A 19,862-nucleotide genomic window follows, 5' to 3' on the forward strand; every position below is an offset into this window, starting at 1 on the left:
AGGAAGGAAATTTTGACTCATGCTACAGAATAGATGAGCCTGCACTATGCTAAGTGCAGTTGGCCAGTCACAAAAAAGACAAAAACTATATGATTCCACTCATATGAGCTACTTAGTCAAATTCATGGACAGAAAAAGTAGAAAGGTGGGTGCCAGGGGTTGTGGGGACAAGGGAATGGGGAGTCAGTGTTTAGGGGGAGCAGAGTTTGCAAGATGAAAAAGTCCTGGAGATGGCGGTGGTGACGGCTGCACAGCAATGGGAATGTACTTAAGGCCGCTGAACTGCACGCTTCACAGTGACTGAATGCTGACCTCTATGCTGTGTATATTTTACCACAATTTAAAAATGATAGTTAAAAAAAAAAAGCTGAGGGGTGATGAAAGTCCTCACATCTCTTTCTTCCTCCAGAAGTTTTCTATCCCATTCGGGTCAGGGATGGAACTAACGCTGACCTTCTGTGACTTTCCAGGAGGGGATACCTGTGCGGTTTGACCTCCCAGAGCCGTCCCCGGGGACCACGGTGGCTGTTGTGGATCAGAATCCCTCCCAGGTAACACGAGGCCCAGCATACCAAGGCTCTCAGACACCATGAGGCCTTTTAACTAAAATACTAGCAGATTTGAGCCTTTTAGCTACTAGTTCTCAAAGGTGTCCACACCTAGAATCAGCCAGAGACTGTTGAAAATGCTGATGCCTGGGGCCCGCTCCCAGGGTCTGCACTGATTGGTATGGGGGTGTGACCTGGGCAACAAATATTTAAATCCCGTGAGGTTGAGAATGACTGTTCTGTGTCTGAGTCTGTGTCTTAGAATGTGCTCGCATGTGGGGACCTGTGGGCTGAGCTGAGGGGCGTTCAGGGCCAGGGCCTTCAGCCACTCTTACCTGGAAGCAGCAGGTGTTCAGATGCAGGTGACAGGGACCACCGGGAATGGGGAAGGGGGCAGTGCTGGACCTGGACTACTGGCCTCCCTTTGGGGGCAGACAGGCCTTTTTGGGGAGATCTGAACCTTACCTCACTTCTCCTTTCTAGGGAGACCCCTCTGCAGACCCCAGACCCGCTCCTCTGCCCAACTCTTTCCCAGAAGCACCCCAGACCATTTCATTTGGTTTGCCAGGTTCTGGTCCAGTGTGATGATTTGGGGCAGCTCACTTCACCAATCCCAGTCTCAGATTTTTTCACTTCCAAAAGGGGAGCAAGAGTCTCCACTGCTGTGAATGCCCATGAGAGCTTGCACATAAGGCGCCTGGCCGGGGGCTTGGCACCTAGTAGGTGTCCTGCAGGCCACATTTCTCCTGCCCCTTGATACCATAGGCTGCCATTGTCCTCATTCCTTGTCTCCTTTGGCCAGGTGCTTTCCAGGCCTTGTCTTGGCTCACAGTGGGCTGCACCTTGTCCCTGAGCCCTGCCGCCCGCTGCCTGCTCGTACTCCTTGTTGACACCTCTTGGGCCGGCTCCCCTGCCCCGTTGTGCGTCCTGCCTGCAGGGGGCAGGCCTGAAGGATAAACCCAAGCGGTGTGAGGAGGGAAGGGCTGTGCTGTCCCCAGGATGCCTGGGCAGTGGCTGGGAATGGCTACCTTCTGAAGATGGGCTGGCTATTGATTTTGACGCCAGTAAAGAAGACCAAGGTGAAGGCTCAGGATTCCTGGGATCCAGTCCCTGCTCGGCCCCTGTGCCTCACTGTGTGACCCTGGATGGGTCCCTCTCCTCTCTGGGCCTCTGAGGGGATGCACCCATATGTCCAAGTCAGGGAGACCAGCTGTCCTGGTTTGCTAGGGACTTGGCTGGCTTTAGCGCTGAAATGCTCATATCTCAGGAAGGCCCTCAGTCCCGGTCACCGAGGGGTGGTTGGTCACTGTACACATTCATTTCCTCCAGCACCATTTGGCACCATTTTGGGTTGTGCCAGCTCACAGAGGACCTCAGATAAGCCCCGTAGACTCTGCAGGCATGTCTCAGTTTCCCATCTGGAAACTGCAGTGTTGCCTAGATGGTCTCTGAAGCTCCTGGCTAAACTTAAAATTCTTTGTCTGAACCAAGTTCACTGTCTCCTCAAAAATGTTCTTCAGGCGTTTTTTGTTTCTCCTTCAAGATTTTAGTTTAAAAAACTACAAAGACTTGTAAGAGGAAGTGAAGTGGATGGAATTAACCCATTTGCTTTTGGCTATGCACAAATTCATGCAGGCACCGGTGTGTATCCAGAAACATGTAATTTACAAAGGGCTTTCCCTTGTTGAATTCCCGCTACACCCTCTGAGGAAGGCATTGCCAGTTTCCAGCTTATGTAAGAGGAAATGAGGCTCAGAGAGGTGCAGTAAGTTGCCCAAGGTCACACAGGAAGTGAGAGCAGAGGCAGGATTTGAACCTCTTATAACTGAGAGGTTGGTACTGAGTTTGGTGGTTTCAATACTGGGAGTCTGGGGAGTGGGGTCATGGATGCAGCTGGCGCATCTGAGTTGTGCTGCCTGGGACTCAGATCCCTGACTCCCGTATGTGGAAAGAGAAGCTCAGGACTGGCCTCTGATGGGGATCAGGGCCCCTCAGTGTATCCTGATGTCCCACCAGGTCCGCTTACCAGCTGGAGGAGGTACTGAGGACATCAGGGGTCTTTTCTGGGTCCTGGATGAGGAGGTCCGGGTGGAGGGCTCCAGTGACAGCGTGGTGCTCGAGCGCCTCTGTGCAGCCTTTGAGAAGAAAGGAGCTGGGGCTGAAGGTAAGGGAGCAAGGGAAAAGGATGCTGAGCCAAGCCTGGGAGTTGGAATCTGTCCTTGCTGGCTGCAGAAAAAGCCCTGACAAGGCCTGCACCGGAGTTGGGTGGGGTTCTGTGTGCAAAGCTGTCTGTGTGCCTGCCAGTATGTGCTTTCATTCATCTGTGGGTTTGGCAAACTTACTGAGCAGCTGCTATGTGCTGGGTACCATACTATGCAGGGGTAAACCAGCCTGATGTGACCCATGTCCTCACAGGGGAGGGGAAGTGGGAAGAGATTATGGACAAGCTCATGGATAAGCATGTACGTGTACAGTGAGCCTGACATGACAGACTGTGACACATGGTGGTGTACCTCAGAGGGCTCTTGGGGAGATGCACGCAGGTAAATCTGGTAGGGGAGATGGAGCACAGTACAGGACAAGGTGGAGATGTTGCCTGGCCTCAGAACGCAGAGGTGAGGGTGCTGTGCTAGAAACATTGGTCTTAAGCTGTGAGCAATGAGAAGCTGAAAAGGATTCTGGGTAGTAGGAGGTATGACCAGATTCATGTTCTGAGAAGTTCATCCAGGCTGAGGCTTGGGAGGCCACCAGGAGGAGCTGGCCTGCCTCGGGGAGGTGGGTAGACTGGAGGGATTCAGCAGGTGGAACTGCAGCCCCTGTAATGGGTCAGATTGGCTGGAAAGGGAGGCAGGGGGAAAGCTGAGACATCCAGCCACGATGGGAGATCAGATGTCATGGGATTCAGCTTCAGTCGGCTCCAAGTTCAAGTCTGGCTGTCCATACTTTCAACCAATGTGATCCTGGGCAAACCTTGCACTGTCTCAAGGGGGTGTACACAGTGCGGGTGGGGATCACCCGGCCTCCCGTTCAACAGAATTGCTGCTGCACTGATGGGGTGAGACGTGTACTTGCAGTGCTTTGTGATCAGCTGCCAGGTGTCTCGGGTGCGACTGATGGGTTAGGCTGCTGCTGCTGATGAAGAATATCACCCCTGCCGTTTAAGGGGCTGGAGAACTGCTGCCTGGGCTCCATGCAGGGCACCATGCTCAGAGCTGTGTGCATGTTGCCTAGGGAGATTCTGTCACATGTCCACAGGTTGGTATTCTTAACCCCCAAGGTGTGGAAACTGAGCTCTAGAGAGATGCTTGTCTAAGGTCACCCAGACTGCGAGGATCAGGAGGAAGGGTCAAAGCGGGCTCGGTCTGGACTTAAACGTCTTGTGATCGCCAGTCACCTGGGGTGCCCTCAGGCATTTACGAAGCAGTACACCTTGAGATCTTATAGGTCCCAGCTGATATGGTGGTCAGGATGAGGGCTTGTGTCACTCAACAAATATTTATGGGGCCCCTACTATGTGGCAGCTGTTGTCCTAGGCTGGGAGAGACACCCCTGAACCAAGCAAACACCTCCGCCCCCACGGGACTGCCGTTCTAGCAGAGGAGATGAGTTGCCAAGCCCCTGAATCCCTAAGAAGGAGACCGAGGACCACAGTTCTGGTTGAGGTCACTGGAGGGAATGTGGGTTGGCAGAGAAGGTGGCCAAGGATTCAGCACTGGGACATCCAGTGTCGGGGGGCCAGGGACACGGGGAGCCACCAGCAAAGGCAACTGACGTGGCGGGTGTGGAGGACTGGCCGCTGACTTGGCACGTGGAGGTCATTGGTGTCCAAGCCCGGTGTGATTTCAATGAACTGTTCAGGGTAAATGTCTGAACACAAAGATTTGTGAGGAATTGGGAGAAGGCTTGGAGAAGGACACAGGACCACTCTCACTGCTGCTGTCCTCTGGGCTGGGGCCATCAGAAGCCTCCACCCCAAGGGGACCAGCTGAGGCCCTCTGTCCAGGACAGTCATGGAACATCCCAACACTCACATCAGGACAAGATTTTCTAGGCAGGACCAGCCCATGATGGCTGCAGCGGCCCCTCAGACCAAGCTCAGCACGTCAGTATCCAGATCACACCCAGAGAGTGGCTCTGCCAGCGACAGGCCCCGGCCGACTTCACCAGGCACAGGACCGGCAGTGCCTGGGGCTTGTGCCACTTTAAGGGGCCCACAGAAATGTTTTCATTTCTGTTAAAAGCAGAAGTAAAAAAAAGAATTTTTAGGTGAAATACCACATTTATGTATGTATGACTGAATTGTATCCCCCCCAAATTTATGTGTTGAATCCTAACCCACATACCTCAGAATGTGACTATATTTGGAGATAGTGTCTTTAAAAAGGTCATTAAGATTAACTGAGGTCATGGGATTGAGTTCTGATTACATATGACTGGTTTCTTTAAAAAGATATTAGGACACGGACATGCCACAGAGGAAAGAGGCAGGACCGGGTGGCCATCTACAAACCAGGGAGTGAGGCCTTGGAGGGAAATTAAACCTGTTGACACCTTGATCTTGGACTTCCAGCCTCCAGAATTATGAGAAAATAAATTTCTGTTGTCGAAGTCACCCTGACATGGTACTTTGTAATGACAGCCATAGCAAATACAGTTTACTCATGTATTATTAATCCGTCTGCCTTTATACCAACAGTCATGAAATACAATTTTTAATATTATTTTTTATGTAGGAAGGTTACCCACGAAAACAATAGTGCCTAGGGTCCAGAGAAGTCCTAATGCAGCCCCAGACGGCCCTCACCCTTGAGGGATCCCAGTGCTCGACTTGACCCTGACAATGGTCCTCTCTGTCCGCTGAAGATCACCTCCCTTCTGTTAAGTACATCCGCCCTTTTGCCAGCAAGTGAAGGAGGCTAGAGGGCCGGAGGAAATAGCTATTGTGTTTATGTGAAGTCTTTGGTCTGAGCCAAGCCTGCTGGGGAACAGGCCCAGGAGGGCCCTGTGGGCACAGAGAACAGAGCTAGTGCTAAGCTTGGGAGTCCTCTCAACAAAGTCCAGGCAGACCCGTGACCCCCTTCCAGGCTGCCGACATGGTCCTGCCTTCAGGGAATGACTCCAGGGCTCAGGAATGGAGTTTTGGGGCCTGGGGGAACCTTACTCAGATCCTCAGGAAGCTGGGGGGCAGAGCTGTTAAAGGTCACCCAGGCTGTGGGCCCCAGAGGCCTGGGATGGATCCCGGCACCACTTCCTAATTGCAATGAGTGTGACTTCTGAGAAGTGACGTCCTCTGTCTGCAAAATGGTAATAACGGTAACACTTGCCTCAGGGGGCTGGTGTGCAGACAGATGAGCGGATGGGCGCAAAGAAGCATTTCTGCATCGTTCTCCACCAGTGCCCGCTTGGAGGGCTCCTCCTCAGACACCTTCCTGAGCTGGCTGAAGCTGTCCGCTCTGCAGCCATGCTATCCCCTCAGAACTGCCCGGTTATTTCTTTCAAGGCCCTTTCCTAGCTCCGCAATGTTTGACTGGCAGAGAAGAAGGCCAGTGATTCAGCCTTGGGACATGACAATGTCAAGGGGCCAGGGGCAAGGCCAGTGTCATTCCAATGTCAAGGCCCCGACTGGCACTCCGGTCCCCCTTCCCCTGCTCCCCATTTCCCCACTGCAGCCATCACTGTGGCATGCGAGGCACCTGCCCACTCGGGCCTGTCAGTTCCATGAGGACAGCGGCTGGGCTGGTCACCTCTGTGTCGGCCCCTGGAACAGTGCTGGCCTGATGCAGTGAGTCCTTAATGCAGACAGATGGAGATCCAGAGGCGAATGAAATGGGTTTCCCAAACGGAATGCTTGCCGGATCCTGACAGAGAGTAGACTCAAGAGGGGGAGGCGCCTTGTAGGGGCAGGAAGGGATTTGGCCTGATTTGTGCTCCCTGGCCTTTCCCGGTGAAGCCTGTTGGTGCCCATCCCACGTACCTGAGCAGGATGCTATGAAGCTCTCAGTTCCCAGGGGAGTGACTGTTATGTCCTTTGACCTGGACTGATGGAGATAGACACATTAATTCAGACAGTTTGGTTTTAAAAAAAACATCTTTTGCCTCTAGGTCTTTCTCATTAGTTCTGAGTTAATGAGAACATTCAATCAAGCAGAACATGTGGGGCTTTCTGGCTAAGCCAGCGCTCGCGATCTATCACTTATCAGCTAAGAGTGCCTGCTGGGGGCTGGGCAGCCCCCGTGGAGCCCAGGCCTGGTGGACAGTCAGCTGATAGACGGTTGTGACGCAGCCGCAGAGGAGCCCAGAGAAGCCCCGGCCCCGGGCTGGGTGGGGGCAGGCTCCTGGGGGAGTGATGGTGCTAAGCCACGAGAGGGATTCTGGGTGAGGCTCCATCCAACAGGTGTTTGCGTGGGGCTCCTGCAGGACAAGCTGCCATGTGCTTGGTTGAACAAAACTGGTGGGAAACCAGCACCAAGAGGAAGGGGAGGAGAGGACCGAGCAGGCCTGTACCTTGGGCGCTGTTTCCAGGAGATTCCTGGGAAATGTGGCACCCCCATCTACAGGCCACCGCCTGTGACAGAGACAGGCTTTGGGCCGGCCGACCTGTGTCCTCATGCTGGCACTGCCCTGATGGGCTACTCTAGCCAAGCTGGCTCATCTCTCTGAACCTCAATATAGAGGCTTCACCTTGCAGAAGCCAACCCAGCGATGCTCACATCACAGACAAGAGAGGGACTGAGTGACCTCATGCACAGTAGTATGTCCAGCGGAGGCTGGCCAGGGCTCAGCAAACATGAACGTCCTTTCTTCTCTCTTGTCTTCCATCCCTATCTCTGTCCCCAAATCCCCAAGCACTCCTGGGGTCCTCATTCCGAACCCAGCTCTGCGCTAGCTGCGGGACATAATGGAGTGAACACAGACCCTGCCCTCAAGTTGCTTCCAGTCCCGTGCCAGGAGGCAGCCATGGAGAAACCTGCAGCCCTGGAGAGGCAGCGTGGACGTAGGGGCCAGAGCCAGCTGTGTTTTTGTCACCGTGCTGTCCCTGGAAGGCGACTTGCTTGCAGACAGCTGCATGGCTCTGAAGGGCTCATGGCAGGCTCCTGACCCAGCAGTTCTTCACTTAGCCAGAAGGGTTCCTTGCCAGTCAACCTCAGTGATCCAGAATGCAGAGGCCATCTGGGAAGTGGGCACGAAGCACCTCCAGGAAACCAAACACATGGCAGAACCCACAGCCCTTACTCATCAAAAGCCGGCAGACTCCAAGACTGTTTATTCTGTACAGAGTTCCAGGAAGTGCGGGTCCCTGGTTTCCTAGCTCACTGTAGCAGATCAGAATTTGGGAGCAGGGCTCAAGGTGCTGGTACCTGCTGGTACGTTGAGAACAGAAGGATGGGAAAGCACAGAAAGGTCATTCGGAATAGATACAGGAAACAGAACAACACTACCGCCCCTGATAGTAACTGGTCTGGGGCCATTACAATCTGAGAGCATCAATGTAATTAGAGTGATGTGATTAATAACCAGCAATTCATTCATTCAGTCATTCCACAAGCACTTCCAGACTTTATTCCTGTATGTATTATTTAACCCATATTTTACCGTGGAGACTGAGACTCAGAGATTTAAGTGGCTTGGCCCTTGTCGTATGGTAATAAATGATAGAGCCAGGATTTGAACCCAGGTCTTCTCTCACTCCAAGCCCATTTGTTTCTCCTGCTCAGTCCGTTACGAACAAGTGTGCCAGCGTCTCACAGGAATATGTGTGCATTTATTTGGTTGGTGCTATTTAAGATGATTTTAGGTGGCACATGAATAAATATCTCCAAGATATTTAATGGTTACATATTTATTTCCATGCATATTAGAAAATAAATATAGCTTGCACATCAAGCCTGCATGCAGTATAATGCTCCTTTATAAATGGATTTACTTGTAAAAATGTGTCAAATTAAAGGAAACATTAAACATATAACAGCCTAGGTGGTACCTCAGTACGGCAAAAATTATAAAGATAGTAAGAACTAATGATATTGGGGGAAACAGGTATCCTGGATTTATGAACGCAAGAGGGACAGGATCCATAAATGCACCAAGTGGGAGAATGTGGGTGCCTGGTGCTGGTAGCCTCAGCTCTCTGGAAACATGTTTAACTGGAAAAGTGTGTTCTTGGTGACATCCACCGTGTCCCCGCCAGGCCCCAACTCTGATGTACTGTGTCTGCTTTCAGGGACCTCTGCCTTTCGTCCCTGTGAACAGCCCCTCCAGTGTGAGATTGCCCACCAGCTGGGCCAGGACCCTGTGCGCTACGACCTCACGGGCTGGCTCCACAGGGCCAAGCCCAACCTCTCGGCCCTGGATGCCCCCCAGCTCCTGCAGCAGTCAAGAAGGTGAGCCTGGCCAGGGCTGGGGACAGGGCAGCGGCAATTTCCCCCGCCTCTGGGGTCACACAGCCATGACTCACCAAGGGAGGGCTGGCCCGGGAGTCCCATCGCTCTGGTGCCCTTCCTCCCTGGGGCCAGCGTGCGGCCGGCTGAGGAGAAAGGTTGGCCTTCAGGGCACACAGAACAAAAGCGAAAAAGCTGTGACTTCTTCTGGCTTTTTGCCTTCATTAAGTATCTGAAAGATGGTGTGTCTGGAACAACTTTTATGGACATCCTAGAACTAGGGGGTCATAAAATCAAAGTGATAACGTTTTGTGGCATTAGGAAAAGCTCATGCATTCCCTGAATACTCACAGAAGTGCTGGCAGAGGGCTGGCAGCAATCCCTGCTTTCAGTTCAGAGCTGTTGGGAAATGTGTCTGTGTGAGCGTGTGTGCAAATATGCACGGTGATCCTCCCACGTTCAGTGCTGGACTCCTGCAGGCGCAGAGGTTAGAGATGAGAAGAGAAGCTGAGACCACCAGGGAGGTGTGGGGAAGGAACAACATTTATGGACCACCTGCTAGATGCCTGGCATCAGATAACCGTAAATGCTTCATAAGTATCTTAGTAATCCTTACAACAACCACCGTATTCTTAGCCCCATTTTACACATGAGAAAACTGAGGCCTCAGGAGGTGAAGTAGCTCTCCTTCGATCATATAGCAAAAAAGTAGCAGAGCTGGGATATGACTTGGATCTAAGTTATCCTTGCAGAAGCTCTCAGGACATTATGGTCAGATTTGATTGGAAACTCAATATGCAGGAGGGCATGCGGCTCCTGAAAGGAGATCAAGTCAGGGGATGGGGCACAAGGCAGGGTAATGAGCAACACAGAGAGCCAGGGGACCCGGGCCAAGTGCTAGCCCTGCCCCGTCTCACCCAGGTGACTGTGGAGTGTCCCTTTCCAGGTAAATTCCCCTCCTCTAAAACCTGGTGGCCCAAGTTGGGTGAGAGGTTATAGGGTTAGGAAAGGTGGCGGTGAACCATTGTTGACCACATGGCCTGGTGGCTGAGAGACATTCTGAGAAGAAGGAACAGCATGTGCAAGGTCACAGCCCATGGGGGTGAGAGAGCACGGCTGGTTGGGGGTAAATCCTATAAAGATGTCTTGTATGCTTAAGAGCCAAGCATTGGTGATTTTTGAGAACAAACAGTGCTTTTTTTAAGAGGGCTAGCGCCCCCAGGACTGCTCCTTTAACATTCTGGTTCCCGGGCACCCCCCAATCTCTCTGGATGCTTGCCTTGTCCACAGGCTCCCCAGAGGTGCTCAGGTGCACTCGTTTCAGAACCGTGGTTTGGGTGAAGCCCTTTTGCTCATACACAGTGAGCTGAGACCCAAAGTGGACACAGCTTCCCAGGGTCACCCCATGAACTGAAGACCAGAGGTCAGGTCTCCCAACCCTACAGACGGGCAGCCCACATACCGGGTCAGGGCTGGGGACACAGACTCCTCCTCTGGTACCGGCGGGCGGGGTCCACATGCCCCCGGGCCCTGCCCTCGCCTCTCAGGGCTCCTGCTTCCAGGGCCACCGCCTCAGATTGAATTTTCAGCATGAGTGTAGCCAAGCCATTGGTAATCTTTGTGCAGAAAGATGAACAATACCTTTGACTCATCTGGGTGAGACTCCTTCCTCAATAGTTTGGATGGTGGGCGTTGGTGCAGGGGGAGAGGGAGAAGGCATCTTCAGGGCTGGGGCCCAGTGCGGCCTGGATTTGCAGGGCCACTGGGTGCTTCCAATGTGGGGGATGGGCAGGTGGGACCCAGGGGGCATGAGGTCTTCCCTGGGTCTCAGCCCCATCCTAGGGCACAGCAGGGTCTGCCCAGCCTTCTCAGCCCTTTGTTGCCCAAGCAGTAAGGTGGGCCAGCTCAGGTTTTTCAAAGCATATCTGTAAGGAGCCCTGGCCCTTGCCAACTGACCTCCGAACCTGTGCGTTGTAGGAGCGCTGGGCAAAGGCACTGCTGGCCGCTTAGCATCAGGCTGGACGTTTCACTGATGTTACCTTGAAGGTCCAGAATCTGCCTGTTCAGCCTGAATTACTCATTCTTGTGTGAAACATACAGTAAGCACCTACTATGTACTGCAATGTTGTAGGGAATCACCGAGATGATTTTGCACTCTAAGAAAGTGCAGGTTTGGTAGAATTCCTGCAGGTATGTAGGTGACAAGAACATACAGGAGAAGGAGACCTGCTGTCAGGTCAGGCAGGGAGAGGTGGGGAGGATGTTGCTGGCGTTCTTCACAAAGCAAAGACTCCTCTGGCTGAAGAGACTGTGAATAAAGGGGTAGCAGCTAGAATGTGATTCAAGGAGGGGGTTCGCGAAGCACGTCAGAGTAAAGCAAGGTGGACTCATTCCCCGTGAGCCCCTAAAGCCCTCTGCTTCGCCTCCCACCTGCCAGAGAGGAGCTGAGGCGCCTGTTCCAGCCCCGGGCCCAGGTGCCCCCAGTGTGCCGGGCCGTGGCGGGCCTGGAGGGCACGTCCTCGCAGGCCCTGCAGAGATGCCGCGCGGTGAGGAGAACGTTTGCCAGCAGTTTTGCTGCTGTGAGGAGGAAAGCCCCGTGCTCCCAGATCAAGCTGCAGATGGTGAGTGGGTGCCCTGTCCCTTCGGGGTTGTCGCCTCCCCTGCCACATATCCGTGCCCTCCTCCAGGTGGGTATCCACCTGCATTACCTCCAGCCTCGTCAGCCAGCCTGGAGAAGCTGGCGTGCCCCTGTGCTCTGAGGAGGAAACTGAGGCTCAGAACAGCAAAAACACGTGACCCTGGTCCCGTGCCTGGGAAGTGGTCCATCTGGCTGAGGCCGAAGCCTTGGCTGCTTGGTATTGCCGGGAGCTGCCTGGGAAGTGCCCAGGAACTGTGAATGCCCTCGTGACCAAGGGGCCATGTATCACAGTTAGGCCAGCCCCGTCTGCCTTCCTCCCTCTCGAATACCTGCGTTACTACCACGAGGCTCTCCCTGGGGGAGGCGGCAGGATCCAGCCCTGGACGGAGACATGCTACCTAGGTACTTTATCCAATAACAAATGGGACTGGCCAGTGGTGAGATGGGACCCAGAAGGAAGGGGCAGGGGTGGGACTGGAACCCTCAGCTAGGCCCTAGGTGCTGGTCCACCTCCTCTGCTAGTGGTCTGGGTGACTTGGGGGCCACTCGGTTGCCCTCTCTATGCCTCGGTTTACCCCCATGTCTTACAATAAGGGCTGTTACTCTCATGGGTATTTCTCTTACAATAAGGCCCTTACTTCTCATGAGTACAAACCAGCCTACAGACAGGAGGTCCATGGTATAGAATATAGAGGCCCTCGCAGGTGCCCAGGCCAAGCTGAACGTACATTTGGAGAATCTCCAGACCCCTGTGTGTCTTGCTGTAGGACAGCTGGCCCTAACCGCCTCTCCTCTTCATCCTAGGATGCGTTGACCAGCATGCTCCGACGATCTCAGTTACACTTTATTCACTGCCTGGTGCCGAGCCCAGTGGTAGAGGGCAGGGGCGGGCAGGGGTCTCTGACTCCACCACAGCCTGGTGGAGACAAGCCTGGGGCAGGCGGGCCTCTGACCCTGGACATCCCAGCCCTGAGGGTGCAACTTGCAGGGTCCTACATCCTGGAGGCGCTGCGTCTGCACAGGACAGGTAAGAGTCAGCCAGGGAGTGAGCACCTTGTCTCTGACTCCCGGGACATGCCCACCGACCAGCTCCCACCAATTACATGCCAAGAGCTTTCCGTGCAGCATCCCATTTATTCCCCCCAGTAGCCCTGGGAAGGGGAAGCTATGATTACCCCCATTTTACAGATGAAGAAACTGGAGCTCAAAGATGGGAAAGGACTTGCCCAAGGTCACACAGCTGGGACATGGCAAAGCCTGGATTGGACCTAGGTGTCATTGAGTCCAACGTCCATCTCATTTCTGGAATTACTGATGCACTCATGGAAAGCTAGGGCTTTGTGTTTCTCATCTTCCATTCAACAACAAATCCCTAAGGAGCTCTACATTGAAACAGAGAATAGAATTCCCACAATGAGTATATTTTGGCCTTTATGATGCTCAGCCTGGTTTGGGAGGTCAGTGTGGAAGAGGAGATGATAAAATGACATGACACGTGGTATGTGATACGATGTGATATGATGTGAATCACATGGGGATGCAGGAGGTACCCGGGTGCCTAGAGGAGGGTGCTCCATGCTCTCACTGGAGAGACTGACAAAACCTTCTTCCTAGGGGAGGTGACATATTTCCTGGGTCTTGAAACAAAATAAGCAGCTCCACTCCAGGAGGTGGGAGGGGAGGGAATGCAAGGCAGAGAGATCAGCATATGCAAAGGCAGGGAGGTGTGGAGGAGCCTGGGTTTTCAGGGAATGGGGTTCAAACTGAGGGAGGGAATCATACAAGATGAGGCAGGCGGATCCCCCAGGGGAGGCTGGGAATGCCGTCTTTGGAAGTTGGCTCACTCCCCAGGCCTGAGGAGATAATGGGGTGGAAGAAGGGGTTTGAATCAGAGGAATGAAGTCTTTAGGCCTGCATTTGAGAAAGCGAGCGCCCATCCAAGCTTTCCTCCCCGAGCTCTTCTTATGCCTGCAGTCTGATCTGAATCCTTCTGAGATTTTTCTGCCTCTTGGACCCTGGAGGCAGCAGCTACACTGAGTCCCCTTCCTGACAGTTAAAAATGGCTCTGGTGTAGCCATTTGTCTGCAGGGGAAGCTAGGGCTGGTGGGGAGTCTAGGTGAGCGTCCATTTGTTTAACGTGGCTGTGGTCACTGACACGGACACTCCAGCTTGTGGTTTCTGTCCCACCTCCTCCCGCTGCGTTAATGATGAAACCCCCAGTACAAGGTATTGGACAGAGACGCTGGGAGCAGCTGGAAGCAGAGAGGAGAGCCCCACTGCCCTGAGCACCTCATTGATTTTCCTGCCTGTGCAGCCACAGGAGAGGGGAGACAGAGAATGCCACAGGGGAAGAGTGAAATGGTCACAGCTAGTGGCCAATCGATTCTTCCTGGCTGGCTGGCAGGAAGTGCTGGGCCTTTGCAGGTGCCCTACACTGCCTATTAGAACCGCTGCGTGCATGCTGCAGGTGGCACGTCCCCTTCCTCAGGCCTCATGTCCTCGCTGTGGGGTCTGGCCCTGCATTCTCAGCACGGCCCAACTCTATCAGGATGAGTTTTCCGAGTAAGTAAAGGATTGATGTCATGGTAGAACTTTCTAATTTCTACCTCCCAGTCCTGGTTCATTTCATTTTTTTCTGCCCTAAGTCACTCCGTATCTCTCACACTGTAGGAGAAATACTTAGATGCATTCTAGATACATACACACATATCAAATACTTACGATTTTGAATTCATGCCCATACATAATGCACACATATGTATGCTATTTATTGAGCACTTATTGTCATCAGATTTAAACCTTGTAGTGACCCTGTGAAAAAAAGATCTTGTTCTCATCTGACAAGTGAAGAATTGAATCACAAAGAAATGGGGTCATTTGCCACTGGTCAGAGGGTTAATAAGGGCAGAAATGGGATGTGAACCCGGGTAAGTCTGACCTGAAAGGCAGGCTTTTACCCATCCAGCCCTGCTGCCTCTGCAGTCAACATCCTTTGAACCTGGCCTGAGAGCCTCCTCTTCCCCCAGGATGGCCTCCTGGATTCACTGTACACACCCACCATCCCTTTTCCTCAAGGTTTATGTATTTGACTGATTATGAAGTGGTCTCAAAAGCAGAGTGAGATCTCACCAGACCTTCTCCCACCCAGCCGCCTGAGGGGTCTTTTTGAGGCAGCTGAGGCTCTACCATGTCCCCTGCATCCAGGACAGAGTCCAAACCTCAGGGCTTGGAATTTGACGTCGAGTTCCTTTGGGATCGTCTCCTTGCTCATCTTTGACCTCATCATTGGCTCTCCTCCACTGGACTAGTTATTCTGACTGCCTGGGTTTGTTCCCAGCTGAGAAGGTTGCTATCCGGGTCACTCGGGGCTGGGTGACTTGAACTTCCACATCTGTAAAATGGGTATAGTAACATCGGCCCAGGGCGTCTGTAACGCAAGGAAGTTGTTACCCATGTGCCTTGCACACATAAGCTGTCATAGTAAATGCTAGTAAATGACTGTGAAACAAACCTCAGATTTCCCTGCTGCAGCTCTCTCTGCCTAGACTTCCCCTCCACACCAAATTGTCTGGCAAACTCTTAGAGCTGCTTTGAAGGCTTGTTCTAAGGGCACCTTCTCTAGGTAGCTTTCCATATGCTTCTTCCTATTTTCCACACTGAAGAGAGCAGCTGTGTCTATCCTATGTGTTAGATTTAAAAGCCCTTAGATAATATCTGGCGCAGAATTTCCTACCTGCAGTCTGTGTGGTGGTAAAAAGTATTAGACCAAAAACAACTTTGTTCCATGTTCATATGGGTTTGGAAAATTCCAGATTAAGTAAAACTAATTAGACATCTCCCCTGCAGAGGCGCTCAGAGCCTTTGCCACCGATGCTGATACACACTGTGACCTCCCAAGAAGCAAATGAAAGCATAGCTTTCTCAAACTTTCGGCAGAGCATTTTATAGGGTTCATGTTCTGGGGGACATGTTTGGGAAATGCTGATAGAACCCCATCTCTTACATTAGCAAATGGGGAAACGAAGGCCCCTGAGAAGTGAGTCCACACAGCATGCCACTAGCCCGGCTGGGAGCAAGGCAGGGCTGCCCGAATGGCCAGGGCCCTGGGCTGGTCTTCTCACTTGGACTCCATGTTCTTCTCCTGCTCCCACCCGGCAGGCTACGCTGACCACATGGGGCTCCCTCAGTTCCGCCGGCGGTTCCAGGTGCTGGACCCTCTGCTCATGAAGAAGCTCACGTTGGCCTCTGAGGGAGTAGATGAGAGGAAGGTACGTGGCGCTGGGCACAGGAGGGGCAGAGGCCCTGGACGATTCTGTTCCACAGGGGAGTTCCCAGAGGGCATCTGGACCAGCTGGGGTCTGAGGGCCAGGCCTTGGGGGCAAAGATAAGGGTGGCGTGAGGTTTGGCCCAGAACCCTGCTCCAGCCTGCACCCCTGCAGTATCGCTGAGGGGTATACCCATCCCAGGGTGGCCCTTCTGAAACCCTGCATGAGGACACGCAGGACAGGAATGACAGCCCTGAGAAAAGCATGTCTCAGCTTGAAGGGCCCCTAGCAAGTTGGAAAGCCATCATGTCCAAACGGGAGTTCCTCTTCATAGACAGCCTATGAAAAGAGGGTTTCTCTGCTCTCCTGCCTTAGAGAATCGCAGTGGGCACTGCCCTCAGGGCCTTTGCGCTAGCTCTTTCCCAAAGGGCCCTCTGCCTGGAGCACTCTTCCTCCCAAAATCTTTGCATGGCCAATGTCATCTTGCTATTCAGATCTTGGCTTAGTTTTTACTGTTCATCACACACATCCCTGTATCTGAAATCATGCAGATCTCTTACATGTTTTCTGGCTCATAGCAAGTACACAATACATTTTCTGTTGAATGAATGAATGAATGAATGAATGGCTACACATACCTAACCTTGTATTTCTGACCCTATGGATCTCCTTTCTGCAACTCTGCTGTAAACTCCTAGGACTGGAACCTCATCTTTACCCCTAGGGCCAAACCATCAATAAATGTTTCTATTGAAAATGGCCTCCAACTGATCAGTGATTACAGAGCTCTTCAGAATTTGCAAAGCCCTGTTGCATCCTCGCCACAGCCTTGCAAAACAAGAGCTATTATGTCCTTTTTGCTGATGAGTAATGGAGGCTCAGAGACATGAACTGACTCCCCCCCGAGGCCACACAGCTGAGCACCCATGGGTTTTGTCCTGAAATCCATTTCTTGGTTCCAGGGAGTGTAGTTAGGGCAGCATGGGCTCCAGAGTCCAAAGAGCTACTGTTGACTCCCAGCTGGGGAGTGTGAACTGAAACAAGTTACTTCATCTTTCTGCCTCAGTTTCCTTATCGGTTAAAGTGGGAGCAACCATAATGCCTATCTCAAGAGAGTGTTTGGAGGATAACGTATAACAGTACAGTTGATGTGCCTGACACAGAGCCTGCTATCTAATAAGGACTCTATACAGACGAACCGCTACCATCAGCATCAACATCAGCACAGGCATCCTCCTCCTCTGTCCAGGCCAGAGTGATGGCCGCCAAGCCGTACGGCCTCTGCATAGCAACCACGTTGAAATTCCGCCTCCGGGGGGCTATGTTCGGGTGTGCCTGAGATTGCCAATGCTGGAATCCTCCATCAGGGAGGCACGATGCAAGAAGGGTAAACAGAGCCATGATTTTGAGGTCCTTTGTTGGCTCTTCTCTGCAGTAGGGACCAGGGCACAGGCCACATCTTCTGTGCAGCTTTCCTGACTCGCCAGGAGGAGGGGACAGCAGATCTAGCTGGCATGGTGCAGGGATTTCTGCTCCCTGGTGGCAGCCCATTTGGGAAGCCGTGGAAGTCTGCCTGGCTTGGTACCACCAACCACTCTGTACCAACCTTCATTTGGGGTTCCTCATCCTTGGTCCCCCAAAACTTGATCTCTGTTCAGAGCCTCTGCAATGGAGCCATTGGAAGGATCTTGGGCTCCTCTGCAGTTGAAAACAGCACCAAAGTGGAGTGTGGGGGAGTTTCCTGTGGGGGCAATGAGTGCAGCATATGGAAGCTTTTCTATTCTGGACGACTCAGCAGTTCACTGTTGTAGCCGAACTGAAACCACCTCCATACACACACTGGAGGCCTCAGAAAATGGAAAATTACTGGTGGAATGGACTTGGTTGGGGATTTTTGCGTCTTCTTATTCTATTTTTATTTGCTCACAAATTTCATTTGCTTCTGCATAGAATTTTGGTAGCAACAAAAGGAAACACCATCCCGCCTCTTATGAAAAAGCTGATAAATATTCATTTGCCAGGCCACGTGACATGCCATGCATTATACATGAACACGTGCTCGGGTGGGCAAACTGTCAGCCTCTGTGTGCAAAGCAGTTAAGACCTCAGGATTTAATAAGACAAGCTTGACAGCTAGAAAAGGTCAGTATTGTCATTAGACACTAGACGGCAGCAGAGGGAATTCACTGTCAGGGTGGAAAACGGGCCTTGGTGAGGTTCCCCACTTGCCTAACATGGGGTACCTACACAAGGCTCTTTCTCTTTTGGTGGGTACCTGCTGGATATTTTGTGTTCCTGAAATAAAAATAGCGTATGCCTTTTGCCGCATATGCACAAACTCTCATCACAAAATAGCAGGCACAGTGGGAAAAGGTCACAGACCCTGGACCTGAAAGAGCCCCCCAAAGATGCAGCCTTCTCACTCTGGGGATTATCACCACTTGACAACAGAAGTGACTGCGACAGACCATCGCTTCCCAGCCAGGTCCTGGAAGGACTGGGATTTGAACTCAGGCTCTCAGCTTCCCCACACAGGGCTTATTATTTGTTGTGGTAAGATACATATAACACAAAACTTACCAATTCACCATTTTTAAGTGCCCAGGTCACAGACATTAAGTATGTTTATATCGTTGTGCAGCCATCACCACCATCATCCTATAAAACGGAAACCCTGTCCCAGTTACACACTCACTCCCCGTTTCCCCGTCCTACCAGACCCGGCACCCAGCATTCTACTACTTTCTGCCTCTGAATCTGACTACTTTAAGTCCCTTGTGTAAGTGGAATCCTACACTATTTGTCCTTTCTGTGACTGGCTTATTGCACTTCGTACAATGTCCTCAGGTTCATCCATGTCATAGTGTGGGTCAGAATTTCCTTCCTTTTTAGGCTGAGGAATATTCTGGTGTGTGCTTATCCATCCGTCAGTGGACACTGGGGTTTCCTCTATCGTTTGGCTCCTGTGAGTGACTCTGCTGTGAACACGGGTGTGCAAATACCTCTTTGAGACCCTGCTTTCAGTTCTTTTGGGTGAATACCCAGAAGTGGAATTACTGGGTCATGTGGTAATCTTATGTTTAATTTTTTTTTGAGGAACCACTGTCTGGTGAACCATCTTGTGTTCCCACCAACAGTGCACAAAGATTCCGATTTCTTCACATCCTCGCTGACCTTTGCACTTCCTGTGTGTTTGATAGCAATCGTCCTAATGGGGGTGAGGTGGTGTCGCCTTGCAGTTTTGATGTGCATTTCCTGATGGTCAGTGACGCTGAGCATCTTTTGATGTTCACACAAGACCTTTGAATGGAAGCCTTCTGAGGACAGGCAGGGTGTTCATTGAGGTTCTGTACAGAACGCATCACCCGTGATGTTAAAGTACTTATTGTTGATTTAATCCGACTTTAACCAAGTGTCTGCTTTGCACTAGGCCCTGTGCGAGGTGCCAGAGTTACAGGGATGGACAGAACACACAGTCTCAAGGGTTGGGGTGGGGGAAAGACAAAAACAGACAATTTCCATATAGAGGATGATGGCTTTGGGATGCCCCAGGAACACCCCTAAAACTTTTGATATTTGCAGTAGGGATGCAGGTGGGGCACTTACGGAGGACATCTTGGAGCAGGTGATGACTGAGTTGGGCTTTGTGGAACAATATGGGGGAATCAGGTGAGAGTCCAGGGCAGTCCACCTTGAGGGTAGCACGTACAAAGATCCAGAATGAGGTTGCATGCTAGTTTAGGGCAGTGGGAGCATAAAGGATGCCAAGTGTCAAGAAAAGGGCCTGAGGACATTGGCAGGAGCCAGGCAGCAGAACTTGAGAGTCTAGGCTTTATCAGGTGGGCAGTGGTCAGCCGAAAGGTTATCAGCAGGGGTGTCACAAGATCTGAGCTTTATTCCTTGAACTGGCCTAAGCAGGATTACAGAGGATGCCAAGTGCCTGCTGCCCCCTTCCGTGGTCCTCTCTGAGCAGCAGCAGCCTCACGTTGACATCCAACTGTTCAGGATGCATTTTTCTCTCCTAGACACCCAG

General features: G+C 52.1%; 1 protein-coding gene across 8 annotated transcripts in view; it reads left to right on the forward strand.

The window, feature by feature from the left end:
- Positions 1-19,862, forward strand: part of MYO18B (myosin XVIIIB) — a 234,028-nt gene that overhangs the window by 64,427 nt on the left and 149,739 nt on the right. For all 8 annotated transcript variants that reach the window (XM_073223995.1, XM_073223991.1, XM_073223990.1 and 5 more), the window contains exons 15-20: positions 471-551; positions 2,565-2,712; positions 8,770-8,929; positions 11,364-11,547; positions 12,369-12,591; positions 15,723-15,832. In XM_073223995.1, the coding sequence (XP_073080096.1) occupies positions 471-551; positions 2,565-2,712; positions 8,770-8,929; positions 11,364-11,547; positions 12,369-12,591; positions 15,723-15,832 (906 nt within the window). The remainder of the gene's footprint in view (positions 1-470; positions 552-2,564; positions 2,713-8,769; positions 8,930-11,363; positions 11,548-12,368; positions 12,592-15,722; positions 15,833-19,862) is intronic.

This window comes from Manis javanica, chromosome 15 (genome assembly GCF_040802235.1).
Source record: "Manis javanica isolate MJ-LG chromosome 15, MJ_LKY, whole genome shotgun sequence".
In the NCBI taxonomy this organism is placed as follows: domain Eukaryota; kingdom Metazoa; phylum Chordata; class Mammalia; order Pholidota; family Manidae; genus Manis; species Manis javanica.